The 19,708-nt window shown below is 38.9% G+C and overlaps 1 protein-coding gene across 1 annotated transcript; it reads right to left on the bottom strand.

Moving 5' to 3' along the window:
* Window positions 1-462: 462 nt before the first annotated feature.
* Window positions 463-18,497, bottom strand: LOC144036491 (uncharacterized). The gene is made up of 12 exons (XM_077547184.1): window positions 18,061-18,497; window positions 10,648-10,800; window positions 9,875-9,982; window positions 7,097-7,307; window positions 6,788-7,018; window positions 6,602-6,708; window positions 4,998-5,145; window positions 4,864-4,916; window positions 4,240-4,337; window positions 3,995-4,160; window positions 3,018-3,215; window positions 463-2,082 (listed from the first exon to the last, which is right to left on the bottom strand). The coding sequence occupies exons 1-12, from the start codon at window positions 18,079-18,081 to the stop codon at window positions 757-759; spliced, it is 2,820 nt and encodes a 939-aa protein (XP_077403310.1). The 5' UTR covers window positions 18,082-18,497; the 3' UTR covers window positions 463-756.
* Window positions 18,498-19,708: the final 1,211 nt, after the last annotated feature.

Here is a 19,708-nt window from a genome sequence, read left to right as displayed (position 1 = left end):
GAATAACAATTTGTGAGTAACGCCAGACGAGCTCGTTATTACTTCCGTATACTTGAATAGAAGTGATTTCATATTTTGTGTTTGGTGCCGTGAGAATTTTTGTCCCAACGTCAAGGTATCTCTTTAAAGCGAAGCGAAGCCGGCGATGACCGCGGGCCGCTTAAGGCACGTACGTGTCGGAAAAAGCGAATTAATAGTACACTTTATATAACGTCTAGCTAACTAACGAGCACAACCTACGGGAGCTCCTCTTGCAACTATATATATATATATATATATATATATATATATATATATATATATATATATATATATATATATATATATAATGCAAAGATTCCCGAGAACTTTTTTCTTTTCTTTTTTTTAAATCAGAAAATAACTCTCTCTGGACAGAAGTAGAGTATAATTCAAATGTGAAGCTACCGGACTACAGCACAGATGCTCATCAGGACGTCTCGATGCATAGCATCACCCATACGCTTTTATTTATTTATGGATCTTATTCAATATTTATTTTGAATAATGGATGGGAAGGGTGGGGCTCTATGGCAGTGCTTGTTCAAGAGTCTCTGCGTTTTGTTTGCCTTGGAAAGAAAGAAATGATTTGCGATTGTTTGTGTGACTGTAAGAATGCGATCAAAACATTCTGAGATGTCGCAGATGTTGGCTTCCCACCAGGCTGGGACGTTTACGCAAAAAACAAACAAAAAAAGCCCAAAAATGTGCGTGATAAATTTTGTGGGTGCACCCTCTTCAGCTCTGCTGAGCCAGAACCAGAGAACTGGCCTGGGGCAGTACGGGGCTCGGGTGGCCCTTTGAGGGGTCCATATCGCATTTTTCCACACTGGCTCTCATCTGATCGCTGAAATTCTCCATTTCGTCCACTGAAGCGTTCCCTTCCTCCTTGAAATCCTCGTTAAGCATCTCGACGTTTCCTACCGGTTTGGTTATGGATTCCGACTTGTGGTTGCTTGTCTCCGTTAGCCCCGGTTCGGCTTCTTTCTTAATGGTCACGGTCCTCTGGCTTTCCATTCCGGAACCCGACGGAAGGACTTTGCCGAACTTCACGGCGTTCAGATCCTCGTCCAGTTTCACCTGAAATGGCGGCAGGCCGAGCAGGAAGGCCCTGATCCTGCTGGGGGAGCTCAAGTCTGCCGGTTCCTCCTGGTTTTTCGCTCCCAGCTCCTGGCCCTCGCCCGCGGCGGCCCCCGAGATGGGGTGCCCGTGGCCACCGCCCAGGCTAAAGTCCTCGGGGAGCTCCGAGCAGTCAGCTTTGACTTTTTTGAGAGACGGCTCGCACTCCGTTCCGTTAGAGGACGCTCGGCTGAGCTCAGCCGGGTCCGCGCCGGGTCTTTTGAGTGGAAAGCGCTTGCTGAGGTTGAGGGGCAGGGCCTGCTCGGGCGGCGGCGTGATGGGCGAGCAGGGCGGCTTGGCGCTCAGGTCCTGGGAGAGAGCCTCGGACAGCCGGCGGGTGAAGCTTTGGAACTGAGTCGAACCCAGACGAGTCCTCATCAGCTGCCGTACTTGGACACTGCAGTCCAGATCTAAAGGTAGGACCCGGAGGGGGGGCAGAGGGTGACGATTCCTGACATCCCGAGCGACTCCCCTTTGTGCGTCCTCGTCCACGTTGCACCCCGAGCACATGTTGTGGTGCTGCTGAATCGGGTGGGCTGGCGGCGGCAGCTGGTCTACGCTCGGAAGAAGCGAGTCCGGGCTTCCCATTTTGGGTTGGAGGGTGTAGATGGTAGTGTGCGGCTGACTCGGCTCTTGGGGCGTCAGGGCCGGGCTCTCCATTACCCTCTGGAAGCCCACGCAGTTCCTGAGCACGTCCAGGGGACACAAACCTTTGATGGGGCTGAACCCGCCCAGCGATCCGCCCACAAAGTGGCGAGGCAGCGCCGAGAGGAGGACGCCCGGAGCTGCGGACTCTCCGGCACGTTCCTTGGGGTCTTTTGGCTTGGGCGGAAAGGGGAGGAAGGGGGTGGACATGGGGGAGAGGTCCGGGGTGAGGGGCATGTTGATGGGTATGAGGGCCGGCTGGATGGGCTGCTGCGAGGGAGAGGGGAGGGGATGTGAAACCTGCAGAAAGAGGCGAGACGGTTACCACCTTGTGGAAAATTCATTTTTGGAAGGTTTACAAATTGTTCGCCTTGGACATATTTAGAGATCTGCATCTGGGTTTTAAACTAATTTGCTCCCAAAAACGTATACATGCATTCTATTTTAAATGTATTAAGTGTCCCAAAGACATATTTATACGTTTTTTAAAATGTTTTATTTTTTTAATGCTAGAGCATACAGAAGGCTTTGATGCAGCCTCTCAACTGCAAAGAACGGTTGAAGAAATGGTAGTTATTATGCAAACGGCCAGCAGGTGGCAGCAGAGCAACAGAGATCAACCAGGGCCATGTTGAAAAAAAACCTAAATTACTCACAATTCCAAATAGATTTGTGAATAATGATGAAACTTAGCTATATTCTAATGCTAATTTCTGCAAAATGGAAACAGATAGAAATATACTTTTTTTCCTGCTGAAAGAAGAGACTCTAATCTGTATTTTGGTAGGTTCCATGTTTTTATAGCAATAGAACTCAATATTCTGTGGGCCTTGCGAAATCAGTCAAAATCCAGTAAAACAGCCGGGAGTGAAGGGGAATTGCTTCAGTGAAAATGGCTGGGAATGAATGAGTTAAACATGGAAAAAATACTCATAAATTTCTTTGAAACACTATAATTATGCAAGTTCCTTTAGGACCAAACAAGGTGTATCAATAAATAAATTAGAAAAAAGGGTGCAAAAAATATGAATGTTAACAACTCAAAATTAGTATTAATAATCTTTTATTTTTGTTTACGCTTTAGTAACTGTGGCATGTAATCATTGAAATCGAATTTCGATTAATTGCACAGCCCTCATATAACAGATTATTGTCAAGAAATTTGTAAGGTTGACTTTCCCCTTAAATGGTTGTAATCACAAGAGTTCAAGCACAATATTGACTGTAGCTCGTACCTGCGGCGTGCTGCTGTTTGGCGTGGGTCCATCGCCGGTTCGGGCCGGAAGGATCGGCTTGGGAGACTCCGCTATGACTTTGGTTTGTTGCTGAGCCAGCAGTTTGGCCTGAGCCATCAGCGTGGCTTTGTTGCGCTTGCCAGGCGGCCGGCCCCGCCTTCGTTTCACCATCACCACAATGCCGTCAGCGGTGGTGATCTGCAACGACGGCAGAATCAACACAACAATTTAGGCGCATTAAAAATGAATCATTTATAGTGTTAAAAACAAAATGCCACAAGATGGAGCCAAAGCCCTCGTTAAAAGTGGCAATTGGCATCAAGGAAGATTCAAGGAACATTTAGCAGGGGTGACAAACTCCTTTTAAGTCAAGGGCCACTTTCACCCAAATTTGATCTCAAGTGGGCCAGACCAGTATGTTCGTGGCCTAAAAAGCTAAAAATAACAGAAGGTGACAAATATTTCCATTTTTATTTGGTGCAAATAATTACACGTACATTATAAAATTACTTCCATTCATTTATTTTATTTTATTGCAGAGTAATAAAGAATAAGCGCCCGATATTTGCATCAAATTAAAGTAAGTAAAAGACAGATTTCTAAATCTCATTCAAGTGGTCGTCAGCGTGACAAAATTTAGTAATAACAGTTCATTTTAGTGAAAAACTGAAGTGTGTGTTCTGTATTCACGGGCCAAATTGGACCCCCTAAGGGACCGGTTCTGGCCCACGGGTCTTGTGTTCGACACCTCTGATTTAGAAATTATTTGGACTACGGTGTCTGTTAGTGGGTTGGCCACTATTTGAGAAAACACAGTGAACACCCTGAATTCAGGGGGCTAGAGAGCCCTACCGCAAAAAAATTGCCATCCTCGTAAAATGTCTTAAATTGCCTAAAGATGAAGGCAAAACATTTGGCTCCTCAACTATTAGAGGGGAGGCATTTATTAGAGGACATATGCTACGTGTTGTTCTTACCGTGGTAGGTGGAGTGGCTGGCATCTTAACTTTGGGTCCAGGTTTTCTGCCCCGTGGGAGCGGCTTCCTCCCTCGGATGCCTCTGGGCTTCACGGGCAGGCTGCATTCTGGGATATTGATTTCCATGCCTCCTGCTATCAGGTGCTCCTCATAAGAGAGCATCAGCCTGAGACAAGAATACACGTCACGTTTATATGCGGTGTCTAAGTCAGAAGGTTTGTACTTGAAAAGCGCTCGAGTCGGACCTTTCGTAGTGTCTCCTGGTGCAGGTGGCTGCACTGGTGCTGCCGGGACATCCGCCCAACTCGTTGTAAACCACCTTCCACAAGCGGTCCGACGTCACCTGAGACGCACAATGTGACATTTATCACAATGTTCATTCGTATCAATTTAAGCCTATAAAGCCAAACGTATCGTATTAAATACAAGGCATTTTGAGCCCTCTATTTCATGGGTTTAATACTTTTTTCCCCCATTAAATCCCAGACGTATATGATCTGAGACATGCATTGCACGGATAATCCATTAGAGGGCAGTATCACCCAGATGATGGCTTTTCCAGCTACCTTGCAAGATCGCCCCAATTGAGAAAGGAGCGACCCCTATACTTATTAATAGTGGGAAATGTTCTTTCTGATTTTTGGAAATACTAATATGTTTGATATGCCTGTTTATTATTATATTTTTGACAGTCATAAATATACAAATCTAAAGCATTGTTACCGGATGTATCAAATATGACACAAATCAAAAGTCATAGGTGGAAGTTGATTTTGTTCTCTCATATATTTCATGGTTCAGACTTTACAGGGTTAAGAAGTAGATCATAAATGAGCAAAAAAACAAAACAAATTTAAAACGTGTGTCACCTTTTCGTAGCCTCCGAGACGTCTGACCACCGAGAACATGAGGAAGAGGTCGACTGAGGGCATCGAGGCAGAAAAAAATTGCTAAAAATTTCTGCCAGTAAAGTAAATCGAGATGAGATGTGAGCCCAACTCACTCTTCTTGAAGCCGAGGTTGGGCACTTTGTGGATGGGCGAGCCGTGACGCTCCATGAAGGCGAAGAGCTCGTCCAGGAAAAGCTGCTCCTCGGGGTGCGGGAGCCAGCTGTCCTCGCCGCCCACCTCCACACTGCCCATCACATTCTCCTAAAAAAGATGACGCGAGGTGGTTGTTATTGTGTGGAAGAGCAAAAAATTTTTAAAAAAAATTTTTTAATCGAATTTCAAAGAAAAATAAAGATTTGCATTTTCGAGCTTGATATTGATTCATACAACCTTGTTTTTCCCATAAATTTATCAGAAATGAAAGAATTTTGAAGGTATTTTTTAAATCTCACTGTTTTCTTGACATTGACAGTTCACATGAATTTAAAAGTATTTTCTTACATTAATGAAAGACCTGACTTATTGCACTTAAAAACAATTCAGAATTTTTTTAATTTATGTTATGAACATATTTTCATGATCTCATCCTTGCTGATGTCAATGTTTGTGTAACACTTAAGTGATTATAACACATGTTGCTTTAATTAATAAATTAAATCATTTAACCAGTGACTCCACAAAATGTTATTTAGAATTTAATGTTTGTGGAGTTTTTATCATGTCCTTGATAGTTAGAAAAAATGTATGTTCCATAATTAATCAACATCGATTTAATTGAAGTGAATCGAATCGGGAAAAATCAAAATCGAATCGAACTGAAATCTTGTGAATCGACTAAGGAAATTAGAATCGATACCCAGGCTCTACAAAAAACAGAGCAAGTAGAATTTCTATGGAATGTCCGTCTAAAAAAACAAAACTAAAAAAACTGAATTATTAACTAGCTACTTGTAACATATTTTGGTTTCTGCATTTTTATTAATTTGCGGAGCGACTCAGTTGCGGAGAGTCTCAGTTGCCAAAATGGACGAGTGCAGTCAAGAGAATGGGGTGATTGATTATTGCCAACAGACTCACAATATCCGCACTCTCCTTTATTCTTGACCATTTCATGTCTTTTTGGCAGTCCGCTTCTTCTTTGACAATCACCCCATGTTTTTATGGTTCAATAATTTTAATTTTTTTTTAATTGTAGTTTTTATGTTGCTGTGCCCCAGTAGCTGTGCGGTGCTTAATCACTTGTTGGTTGTGATGGTCCACTTTAACATTGCACTTTAAAATAAACAAAATCTACTGCAATTATTCAATTAAAGTGCATTTCACATAAAAGTTAAATGAAAATTGTACACATCTGAACTGTTCTTTCATGTACCACTAGAGGGAGCCTGTATTTAATTTTTTAAGTTTAGTTTTTTCTGGCCCTTTAACAACACCTCAACATACCCACGACGCTTAATCAAAACCAGAACCATTTACTGAACATGAATCCAGTTTAATCTCTTAATGGCTTTTTTTATATATAATATAGGTAACTTAATATTTTTAAGTAGCTAAAAGATGTCTGGTCAGTTTTTTGGTGGCGGAAAAGCAGAAAAAACAAGTTGCAGCTTCCTCTTAGAGATTAAGTTGTTTTTTTGTTTTTTTTTAAGGGAAGAAGACTCAGCTAATGTCAACTAATGTCATTTGTCTGCTATCTGAAAAGTAGAGAGACTCAAACCTTCATTCTCTCGATCCAGGATTCCGACTGGCCGGAGGTCGGCGTGTCTCTGCCGTCGCGGCCTCGTCTCTTGCGAGGTCGTCCTCGGAGGCTAAGAGATGGACACCCTGCAGGGGGAAAAAAAAGAAGTTATGTAAAATACTAAAACCAATCAGTAATTTTTGAGCTTTTTCCCAAAGCACTTACGGAACTGCCAGGTGAAGCTGATGCTGCTTTCCAGCGTGGGGTGGTTGAAAGTGTCCCTGCAGTACATCAAGCGGGTGCTGGGCGTCACCTTGATGCCTCCCAGGGCCAGCAGGTGGCCGTCCTGCAGCGTCGGACCCCGGGCGCCGTCCTGGATGCGCCTCTGCAGCGAGCGGTAGCGGCAGTATTGCGGGTAGCTGAGGACTTTGACACCCTGGCATTCGCTCACGCCGTCTACGCGACAACAAAAAGCGGAGCGGTTAGCATGTCGTCACGTGGTCGCCGTTATGTGAGCGTTTGTGTGTTTCTTGCTTTCGTTCTTGTCCTTCAGAGGTATGTAGTCCGTCGTGTTGCCGCCGCTGCCGCCAGTCTCGCTGCTCGGCGGCGCTTTGTGGAGCCCGTTGGGGGTGACGCAGGGCGTCGCTTTCGGTCCGCCACTCCACACCGGCGGCTCGTCGCACGACCACCGCACCAGGTCCTCCACCCGCAACACCATCTTTCGGGACACGGCCAGAACCTCGTCCTACACAAATCATCAGGCAACATTGTCGAATGTGATTTTGAGAGCTGGACCAAAAATGTTCTGGAAAAATATGCCTTCCAAAAAAAAAATCTGAGAAAACTTCATGTGTTGATGTCACGTAAGCAATACTTATATGACACGCCCCTGTTCGCTCGCCATTTTGTTTGTCGGACCTCTTGAGAGGGTGAGTACTTTTGCTTTATTTGAGTTTGTTCCATGATATAGTGGTCATCTTCTCTTTATGCTTGTATCAAATGTTACCGATTTGAGGTTGATGCCTTAATTAGGCAAAAATAAATAAATAAATAAATAAAAGTTGGCCAATTAAAAAAAATGGATAATGCAGAAAATAACTTCTCTTTTTAGGTTCCTTAATGCTTACAACAACAAAAATATGAATTACAGGCAGAATGTTTGATTGTTTTACAATACTTTAAACCCTTTTGTATTTCGTTAACTTTACAACACATTGGAATGTTCAAATACAAAAACATGCAAAAAAGGATGAATTGATGAATTTAAATTTTGACCATATATGTAGGTCAAAAACAACAAACAACATAAGAAATTACTGGCAAAATATGATCTATTTTTTCTACTCCAGTATTTTTATTGTTATAAAAGGATGACTTGAAGAAGAAAATCAACCCACAATTATTTTTTGGGACAATAATATGTTCTACAACCAATCACAGCGCAGTTTCAGAAAACAGGTGAGCTGTGATTGGTCGTTGCTTGAGCCCTGAGCAACATTGATGTCATGTTCACTTGACAGCAAGTGACAAAATGGCCGCCCCCTGAGATGGATAAAAACAGCCGGATTTTGCTGCTTAACTCATATTCCAAAAATGTAATATTAATCAGAATATCTTGTTTAGACTAGAGAGGTCACATATAACATATTATTGTCAATAAATGTTTAAGGTTGACTTCCACTTATAAAAATTTTTAAAAAAGACACCTTTCTAACATGTCAAAACATCTGCATTTTTAATATAGGATGTACACAGAGAGAGTTCAGAATAACACTTACTGCTTCATAATAAAGTAAGATTGTATCAACAATTAATTTGCAAAACTCTGCCTGATTAATCTTGATTGTTTTGTTTTTTTAAAGATTTATAGATTTTTTTCCATTATTAAAAACATGTAACAAAAAATGGTGTCTTTTGGGGGATGTAATTGGTTGATGACACTTCAGTTCATTTTCAAATGGGGAATTTTTTTCAGTTGAGCTTGTTCATGGAACAAATTTAAATTAAACTATGCAAAATTGGCAAAATTGTTTTTGACTTGAAAATCAACCAGTGTGAGCAGATTGAAAAATGTTGCCCGTATTATTGCACTTTTATGCGCTGTAAGTTTCTCGGTGGATTGGAGAGGTGAAATAAAAAATCTTGCGTAATACATTTATCAAATCCCAGCTGTGACACAAATGCTAGCAGCAGCTAACCCCGTTGTGTGACATTCAAGGTTAGGCATCGGAAGATATTTTATTTTGGGATTTCGTCACACTGGCTGGGGATTCTTAAAGGTCGCTTGTGAATAAATAGCATGTTAAGAAGGAGTGACGCTGCTTGACGGCGGATGCAAGTTCACAGCCCGTCTGCAGCGATCTCTTGCAGGCCAACGAAGGCCAACCCCCCTCCAACTTCCCTGGGCCGCTTCCAGGTGGGAGTTCCCGCATTCCTGCCCCCCATCGTAGCCAGGTGTGAGCTTATTAACACACCGTGAGGTGAACAGGCAGGCGAGGGGGAGGAGGCTCAGCGGAGATAAAAAAGTTAAAAGAAAGAAGATGTATTATTATACGTTTAGGTTGTGATTCATAGGCCTGCTCGTGAACGGCCGCCGCAGTGCATCATTGTGCAAGACTTCTGTTTCTGCTGCGTGCGAGGTAAGGCGGAAGCGGCTGCTTGTAATTCAAACAATGAGCGAGCCAGCCAGTAAGTCGCAGGAGCTGAAATGGAACACGTTTGAGGACTCTTCCAGCCAATAAAGTTGCCTCTTTTTTTTTTTTTTTTACTTTTTCCCAGCAAACTTGAAAGTGGAAATTGTTTAAATTTCTTCCAAAACGCCTTTAGAGGCTACGTTCCTGTGACAAGGTTATTAATAGTCCTTCTTGACGCATTCCTCTGATTATATTAAGATGGCGGTGGACTTACTCGCCGGCGTACAGGAATAACATTTCCATGCATTATGATCTCAAATCTGCCTCACGTTCCGACATGTGATTGCTTTTTTGTTGTTGTTGTTGTAATATATCTTTAAATTAATAACAAAATAAAAGCATACAAATAATAAATAAAATATAAATAAATATAAATAATAAAATAAAATAAAACAATAAAATCTGATTCTATATCGTTTTCTTTAAACGTTTACTTACCTCCAGTTGACGTGACTTTTTGCTAAATATAATCCAAATAATATACAACATTTTTAAATTAATAATAATTGGATGACTCTTTTTTCTGGATAAAAATCAATAAGCCCATGAACACAATGCTGGTATTGAATGAGCCCCTCATCCCCTCGCTCCCTCCCATTCCCCAGGACCTTTCACCTACCTCACCATGCTCCCTGGTTCGACCTTTTGGCGTGTCTTCGGGCAGGAAGTAGAGTCTGGCGCTGGCCAGGAGGTGGCGCTGCGTCTGGTCTTCCCACAGTAATGTCACCTGCACACACAAACCATATTATGAATACATTTAATTACAGATATCGGTACATTTGAAAATGAATTAAAATTAAAATGTAATTTGATTACAAAATACAACAAACACAATTTTTTTTAATTACATTAAAAAAATTATTAAAATGTAATTTAATTTAAAAAAATACAATGAATTAAAAAATACATTTAAAAATTAATTACAATTAAAATGTACATACATTTAAAATTTTAACCAACTAAAAAAAAGTTTTTAATTACAACTAAAAATTAATATATAAAAACTTTATCAATCAATGTTGTAATGGGTTGTTTTTTTCTGTATCATGGGATGGATATATTGCTTTCCTTGTGCCCATTGGGTGTTTGGGAAGGGGATATTGTAATTTATACTCACCATATGAGTGAAACTTGGGCTATGTCCATGAAAAGTTTGTCTTTCTTCTAAGCATTTGTTTTGATTAAAATAAATCACATTCATCCCAATTGTCACCTTTTAAATGCCCAGCAATGTCCCATCAACATGTGGCCTTACTTGAATAGCATGACACTTTCAAGTGCTTAATTTAGCTTTATCATGCCTCGCTGACTCAAGAGTTGCTCAGTTATTTGTAAACAGGTTGTTAACTCCAAATGAGTGGATTTGAATTGCTCAGGTTGCGCCTGCCTCACCTCAGCAATGCAGGCGGGATCGCCCGGCCCACAGCGAACGAAGTAAAACTCGCCCAGCCGCCACACCTGCACGGGGCCGTCGGCTCGAGTCTTGCTGCCGACCGACTTGTAGAAGGCGAAGCTGCCTCTCTGGCAGGAAGGAGCACCCAACCACTGCGGGGGAAAGTGGGACGCACACGTCAGGCAAATGTTTCTGGAGGTTTGTCATGACGATGCATATTTTCTGGAGTCAAATCAATTTTACATTGACAAAAAAAACAATCAGTTCATAACAGTGGTTCGTTTCGTTATCAAAAACTACATTATTCATTTACTGAGTTTATTCAAAAGTACATAATTATGCTTACAAACTTTTTTATGTTAAAAAAAAACCTACACTGCTGAACACTTAAAATATCAATTAGTTCAAATAAACAAAAAAAAACGAATTTATTTTTGGACACATTTTTGCAAGCGAATTACTATTTTTTTATTGTTATTGTAACACTAAATTAAAACTGACATAGGCAAATATTGCTATCAATCAAGGCAAAGATTTTCGCATGGACGTCTCCGCCACATTGTAACATGGTAAGAAGGTAAAAGAGAGAGAAAAATAACGTTAAAAATTAACCCCTGCGTATTGCAGCATATCTTCGGCAGCTCCTGATACCGACTGTAAATAGCGTATGTGTGAGCGTGACAATATTGCAGGTCTCCACGCACATGCGGTGCTTTCCAAATGACTCACCCGCAGCCTATTAGAGAAAATGATGTACGAGACGCAATCGGCCGCTGTGGCGCGAGTCAATGGAGGAACAGTTCGGTTCCGGATAAGACACTTTTTAATAAGCAAGTCGACGCGTGGGGGCAGAATAATGCTAAAAATAAATCTGAACACAAAAGGAGGCGCTGTCCAATAAATACATTTTACACAAAGACGCAGCTTATTCCAACATTCTGCCTCAAAGGCAACAATCCAATCAAGTTCAAGTTGAAGCAAAAGACGCCATTTTTGCCACATCGCAAGAACTGTTTGAATCCGGCAAATTTGAATAAATTAAAGTCTGACCACTCTGCAGTGGCGGAACCGCTGTGCAGCTTGTGAGGAATGATTCATCAAATTGAAGCACAACACTTTGCCATACTTTTGAACCTGACGCAAATGCTGGGAGGATATTTTGAAATTTAGGAGGTTTCTTGTCACTCATGATGCAATAATCTAAGGTCAAAACAAATTGGGGATAAATTGTGTTTAAAGGCTAGGTGTGAAAATGAAAGTCTTATTTTATTTTTATTTTATTTTTTGCAGCAAGTAGGGATGTAACGATAACATCGCGATAATAAAATTGCAATAATAATTGTAGTCGATATTAAAAGCATCACATTTGTTAAAAGGGCCATGTTTTTTTCCTTTTGTGCAGTTCCAGCACCATCTAGTGGTAAAATCTATTATTGGAGTTTAATTTTAATTGGGCATGTTTTGGCCACCTACATTCACGCTAATCCCCAGGATGAGCTACATAGACCATTTCTTTGTCACTGTTGTGATTATGTACAAAAACAAAATATTGTGCTTTTTGTTTTCAGTATGAATTTTTATTTTTTTACATCGTGAGTTTTTATACAGTATCGGGAGTTTTTTCTTTATGGCCAACCTCCCCACAATATCGTGATAATTATCAGATTGCGAGGTTTATATTGTGATAATATTATATTGTGACATTTGGATATCGTTACAGCTGTTCTGGTAGGCTTTTTATTTTACCATTCACAAAAAAAACCTCATTTGAAAAGGGTGTGTTAACTTTTTATAAGCGCATTTGATTCTATCACTGCAGGTTGTGTATTTTTTGTTTATATAACAGGCCGGGCCGAATGGTTAACATGACAGCCACGGAAATGTGGCCCTCCTGATATTGAACCCATCAGGCTCGGTCCTCTGTGATTGCAGTTGGGAGCTGGAGGCATAAGAAAAAGACCGAATTACAGCAGCTTTACATGAAACACAATACGCAGACTCTCAGCTGCCACCTGCCAGCAGCAAACGACACCAAATATTTCACAGATGATCTTTCTGGCTGACAAACAGTCGAGCTCACCTCTCAACAATAATTTTCTTTTTAATCATTCTGCACATAGAAATATTGTCCGCATACATATTTGAATGATTAAATGATGCATTAGACATTGAATGTGTTGCATTTTTCCCATTCCCTAGCATCCCTTTTAAATCTTCATGTTTTGTAAATTTATCAGCAAAGGCAGATTATATTAGCATGAAGATAAAATCACACGCATTTGTTGAATCTGTAAATGACTGGCTTGAGAAGCCATGACGTGTCACTCGAACCTGATGTTAAAAAAAGTAGGATCTGAATAATCAACTGTCCAATGGGGAACAAATAAATAAATAATTCCCAGTTGTTTTGGTTTTATTCAAATGCAATAAAAACTATTTTTTAATGGGTTCACCCCCCCCCCCCCTTTTTTTATTGGACAAGAATAGATTATTCCTTGGTTTTTTACTTGTCTTCGGTATGTTCCATTTATTTATTTCAATTTTAATTATTTGAGCAGTCCATATCTGTAGTATTAAATGCACTCAAATGAAAACATCCTTCTGGACTATAATCATTCTAGTGCGGATCATTCAAAAAGTAAAAAAACTGAAAACTGCATTTACCACCATTATGTTACATTCACTTTTTAATTGCAGTCTATTAAGTCAATAGATTTGAAAATAGTCATGAAACAAAAAAATTAATCGAAAGACATTTGACTACTAAATTGTCCTTGATTATCATATATATTTTTTTAAAGTACTATTTAGTATTACCTGAAGCATCCCCAAAAAATTTTTTTAATTCTACGACTATTTTCTATTTCAATTATCTTTAGTCCTTTGTAAAGCACCACGAGCTACGCGACCCTCAAGCTTTTTTTGTGTTGATCAGGGGCAGATATAACAAGTTTTTACTTCTTTCTGTCCCCTTTTATTTCTTTTATTTTAAAGAGTGAAATAAATTTGAATTTGAAGTTTGAAATTTAAGGCGGCATAAAAATCTAAACTAGTTATATTGTTATGAATAGAGATATGTGGAAAACAAGTAATTACTAATTAATATTTTCAAAACATTTTAGATGGCAGAAATGTATTTGTTATTTCAACAATAACATTCCTCAACAATTCTTTTAACAATTAAGCATAAAAACTATGTAAGAAATAGCACAAAAGTATGCCATGTTGTTCTTTGGACCGCAATCTAGTCATGATAGACTCAACCGCGCCTCTTCAGGTGGAGCTAAGCACTGCATTCAATTTTGCCTCATTATTTTAAAAAAATATTACTTTCTCCATTGTTTCTGATCATATTACCATTTTAATTCAATGTCAAACAATAAATCAACAAAATAAATGACAAAATTTAAATGAATAAGCTTTGGAACCACTATATAAAAAATTACACATTGTTGGCCAGAAAATATTTCATATTTACCTGATAAAACGTCCCGATAAATATTTTACAAAGAACTACAAAAAAAATGTTTTACTGATACTAATTAAAAAAGTTATTTATTTATTTATCTATTCATAAATTCAAGAGATTAGATTGATTTTCATATTCCAGTAGAGTGAAATGTGTGTTTTTGAAATAATCAATGTGGCGTGTGTGTCTGCGTGTATGGGTGGGGTCGCCTGTGCAGCTGCTACTCATTTACTCCTACTAAAAAAGGTCGGACTTGAAGATTCACCCAAATAAAGTGCTTATTCTGCATTTCCTGTGTAGGACGACGAGTGCGCTTGTACATTACAGCAACCAGTCGTTCCTGTTTGGCTCGTCATTGTCATTCCTGCCTCCCCATTTCCCTGACTGCCCAAATGCAGAATATTCTCAAATTCTCACTCTTGTTGTGCTGATCAACCACAATCACCCACCGCCTTTTAAAAAAAAAAAGGAGGGGGGGGGGGGAGCACCACATCATACACCCCCTCCCCCACCGCATACCCACCCTTCCTCCTCCTCCTCCTCCTCCTCCCCAACTCCCACCCTCCCCCCACACGCCACAGTTCTGCAGACAAGCTGCAGCAGGCACAGGGTCAATTTATAAAGGAATAAAAAAGAAAAGTCAGGAGAGCCGCAAATAAAAATTTGAAAGATGAAAAAAAAGGACATGTAGAATGGTGACGTGGTGGAGTCTCAGTGCCTCATTAACGTCGGAGAAAAAGGAAGCCACACATGACGGAGGCCCAGAGGGAAAACTACACATACAAAAAAAAAAAAAAAACTCCCAAACCACAACAAAGTCTCCTTCTATTCAGTTTTAACGCGATATCAATCTCCCCCGACGTTTAAAAAAAGAGAAGAAAAAAAGGTGGGGCCACCGGTGGACGGCAAACATACATATATGCAGCTGAAATTACAGAAGCAAGAATAAAAATACGTGTGGGAAGACTGCAGGGATATTATAATGACACACTGAGAAAGCAGGCGTGCAATAAAATTATTTTTAAAAAGCTCAGAGTACTAAAGAGAAATAAAAATGCACGTTTTAAAATAGAAATGACAATTTAAGTAGAGTATCAACATCTTATAGGTAAATATATATTGATAGAAATGTTGCCTATATTTCCAAACAACTGAGAAAAGGGAGTATCAAGAACAAAATAATGAATTATGTCGTATAAATAGACATGAAAAGCAACACAAAACGGAATATTTTAACATTAAATTCATTCAATGCTACATGCAGAAAGCCATTTTCATTAACATATTTACTTGACAAAATGGATGCTCTACAAGACAAACAGCAAGCAGGATTGTTACCAGATTAGCTCAATTGATGATAATATAAGAAAAGATTGGGCTAAACACAATTATATAGTTAAAAATGATTATGAACTTGAAGACACACCGACACACAAATCCTGTTTAGTTTGACTGAAAGGATGGTGGAAATTGTGGTTAAAAATGCACAATATTAATCACTAATAAGGGGGGGTAGGGGTTCTATCAATAAATGAAGCACTGTTGAAGATTTAATATATTTGCAGTTCCCCTTTAATTAGGTCACTTCTTTTATGTAAGTAAGTAGCAGGTAAACAAACAGAATATGTTATCAAGTAATACAATAATACATTTATTTGCCACTACAAACAATTTAACATTGTGTAGTCTTGTACTGTTTTTTTGTGGTCCTTTGTATGAAAGAGGCTATAGCAATGAACCTGAGCGGTGGTACAAATGTTAAATTTGTCATTTAAGACAAAACAATAGACACATTTATACAACATTGTGTTGCTTGACAAAAATGTTTACTGCTAAATTCAGCCGACCTAAACTACAAATATATTACATTTGTCAACACAGACAAGATAACAATAGACAAACCCAACATTGCGTTGTCTTGACAAACTGCTTTTTGCCGTCGTTTGTATGAAAGAAATGATATAAATAAAGCTGACCCGAGCTGCACATTATATTAGCCACTACAGACAAAAAAAATAGGCAAATAAATCCAACAATGTGTGGTCTTGACAAACTACAGTAATCTCCGGTATACTGTGGACTTCAATATCGCAGATTTTTTTTCCTGATAAATATATCTTTTTTTTTATTTTAAGTATATTTACAATGTGTTGAAAAGTATTTAAATAAGTTTCAATATGATTACAGGTATTTCAAGGCTCAAACTGTAAAACGTATTATTAGCCTAAATTGCATAATTGCTGTGTCAATTCTCAGTTTTCCGAGTCATGGTGATCTGGTAAGGTGAATTAATTGTGTTTTAATTTTTTTATTATCATTCATCTACGGTGCTTTTGAAACATTTATCATTCCAAAAGAGCAGGAAAACAAGCAAGAACAAAAACTCCCCTTCACTTTAGCAGCCGCAAGGGTACCAGAGTGTATATTCTACATGTATTTAACTTAATTACAGTGAAGACATGTGATGAATAGCAACATGAGAGTATGATAAACATACTATTATCCATTACAAGGATTTCATGCAGCAGTCTCCAATCTTTTTGGACTTTTTGTTTCTCTCCCTCCCTCCTCCAGAGCCTGAGGGGAGGTGGCTAAAGGAGAAACAGTGCTCAACTCAGCCTAGTGCTAAAGGAGAAACAGTGCTCAACTCAGCCTAGTGGTGGAAATGAGGCAGGAAAATAAAAACCACATAATATAATCTGAGAGGCCAGTCTCAAAATGTGAACACACACACACACATCAAGAGTTTGAGATGGAAACCCTTAATCTGCTTGCGTCAGTGCACGTGATATTTTTCTGAGGGAAAAAAATGCAAAGGCATTTTTTTAAAGAGTTTTGAGAAAGCTCCTTTTTTAATATTAATTAGATAATGTCCTATAGCTAAGTCTTTAGCTTCTTTCCCCCCAAACAGTTTTGACCTTGGATATATCCTGTTATTCAACACCACTGGGAAGGAATACAGCAATGACATTTTTTTTAATATATATTTTAATGCACATGAATATTAGACGATAGTATTAAATATTATGTTAATACAAATTGATTTTGAGCTCTGTGCTCTCTCTCTCTGCGGATTTTAAATCTATCTAAAAAAAGAAAAGAAAAAAAGTCACCATATTCATGCCTCAATATTAGCATTCCTCAAACAGTGGTAATTACAGCCGAGACAAAATGTCGGGGCTTGGTAATATTATAACGCTCCCTGTTCACACCAACGAAACAGTCCAACCTCGCCCCTGTCGAGCGATTCCAACATTTTTAAATGAAGAAATAATATGTAGTTTATTTTAAATTATAACAATTGTTAGCTTAAGGCTAGGCTAAGCTAGCTGGCTGGCTCGGCTAAAAAAAACAGGAGGGGGTTAGCTTTAAAAGTTTCCTGTTTTTTCCCCTCGTTTTTTTTAAACGATATATGTTATTTTATTTCGGTAATATGTGCTTCGTCGTGGGTGGGTGGGGGTGGTCGGTTAGCATAGTCTAGAAACGGTGGGGGGGACTAATGTCGACACGACCACACAAAGAAATTAATCATTAAACACGACGGGAAATATCAAGAAATTATTACACGCGGATTTTGAACGTGCTGCCGTTGAGTGGGAGAACAGTCAGGCGTCAGCTTGCTGTGTGTCACGGTCGGACGTTTGATAACGGGGGAAAATATATCAAAATATTATTCATACATATGCCACGTTTGAGGTGGGGGAGAAGTTGTAATAAAAGTTGGAATTGTGAGTCACAGAAACTCTATGTGTGTGTGGGGGGGAAGGGGGTGGGAGGGCAATCAATGCGATATGGTCAAACTAAATGAAATAAAACTCCAAATCCGAGGCCTAATTTATCGACGATTAATTTTATCAAGGCGACGAGCAGCGAGAAAACCGACTGTTACGGATGGGGCATTTAATAGAAAGAAAATAATGATATATATATTTATTTTTTTTACCTGTATTGCATTGTGCTCCATTGCAGTCCTGCATTCCCTCTGTGAGGCCCCTCTCCGGTTACACCGTCGGGACTCGCCGTCACACAAACAAACGCACACCACCGAACCAGAAAGAGAAAGAAAGCGAAGCAAAAATAATAATATAAAAAAATGTTGCTTTTTTTTTTTGTTGCGTGGAAATAGGACAGGCTCTAGGTGTGGCCAAAGTTTGCCAACTTAAATGTTAATATCGAAAAAAATATTTCCTCTACGGATGAGCAATCTACCACGATAAATCCACCTCGATTTGACTTTAAAATTTTAAAATGTAACAAATGAAATCGAGTATCCAAGTAAGGAAGCCATTAGGGCGTCCGGGTAGGTAATATTGTCGCGCTACATTGGGAAATAAAAAAAAATAAAAAATAGTTGAGCTGATCCCAGAGCTGCCTCTTTCACTCGCTCTCTCTCTTTTTGTGTGTGTGTTTCAGTGTTATGTGTGTTGGGTCAATGCGCATGCGTGAAGCTGAACGCATGGCGATGATTTCCAGTGGTCGTAAAGCTTGAATGCCTGCAGAAGAAAAAAAAAGGCAAAGCTTAATATATATGAGGAAAAATGTTGTCGAACAGCTAAATGAGTCTGATTAAAAAATAAAAAAAAGATTACTATTATTATTATTACTATTATTATTATTATGTGGTGGTGGTATAATGCACTGGGTGTAGTTTTAGTGGGGGTTGAGCATTGAATGAAGGCTGTAATGACAGCATCCATTGTTCATGTGTCTGAAAATATGCAGCCTGCCATTTTCTGATAGTCCAGTTGAAAATGAAGGTGAATAGTGACACACACACACGAACATTTTTTTTTTCATTTTCAATTTTTAAGTAATGCTTGGATGCTATCCAAAATCAGGAAAGATTCATTACCACGACGTTTATAAGGATGCAGTCTGCAGAAAAGAAGCATTTAACTCTTTCAAGGCTCAACTATTTTGATATAGTCACAAATGAGGTATTACAAAACACTATAACATTTTAGTATACAATGTTAAAGATTTTTTGGGGGAGAAAATAATTTTTTCTTTTACGTTTTTTTAGATGAAATGCCAGATTTTCAAGATTAAAGTTGCAATATTATCATATATATAAAATCTTGTATTTTTTTTAAATGACACAATATTACTAAAATAACATTGCAGACAGTATTTTTTAGATAAATATATTATTCAGGAAATTTTGTAGTTTTGAAATATTTTTTTTGTATTTGTTTAGGTTAAAGTAGCATTAGAAGAATAAAGTCATATATTTCTAAGAAAGTCACACCGTATATTTGCAAGTTATATTAAGACTAATACAAAAAAAGGACCTTTTATATAACCTAATCTTGCATTCCTATAATCTGGAGAAAATACTAAAATTAAAAGACACATTATAACTTTCAACTTGTAGCCATACGACCTTTTTCAAAAAAAATATTCAACTTTATTCTCGCAATATTATGAGTATGGCTGGAACTGTAATATTGTTTGTACAATAATGTAAAAAGCTGAACTGGCCTTGTAGTGTGAAAGGTTTAAACACACCACTAGGGGGTAGCAGATCAACATTGTTGGGGAAACTTAATCAACATCACAAACGAAACTAGTAAATTATAAAATACAAAGAG

The sequence above is a fragment of the Vanacampus margaritifer genome, chromosome 16 (genome assembly GCF_051991255.1).
Source record: "Vanacampus margaritifer isolate UIUO_Vmar chromosome 16, RoL_Vmar_1.0, whole genome shotgun sequence".
NCBI lineage: Eukaryota > Metazoa > Chordata > Actinopteri > Syngnathiformes > Syngnathidae > Vanacampus > Vanacampus margaritifer.
This window is presented reverse-complemented; position numbering and strand designations above follow the sequence as displayed.

Bases quoted from the DNA above. Each gene is read 5' to 3' on its own strand.
- LOC144036491 (XM_077547184.1), bottom strand. From the start codon at position 18,081: ATGGAGCACAATGCAATACAG. The intron at 4,338-4,863 runs GTGACACACGTT...TGTGCGTCTCAG, and splicing joins GTCTCGGAGGCTACGAAAAG to GTGACGTCGGACCGCTTGTG. The intron at 2,083-3,017 runs GTACGAGCTACA...CTCTTTCTGCAG, and splicing joins CAAACAGCAGCACGCCGCAG to GTTTCACATCCCCTCCCCTC.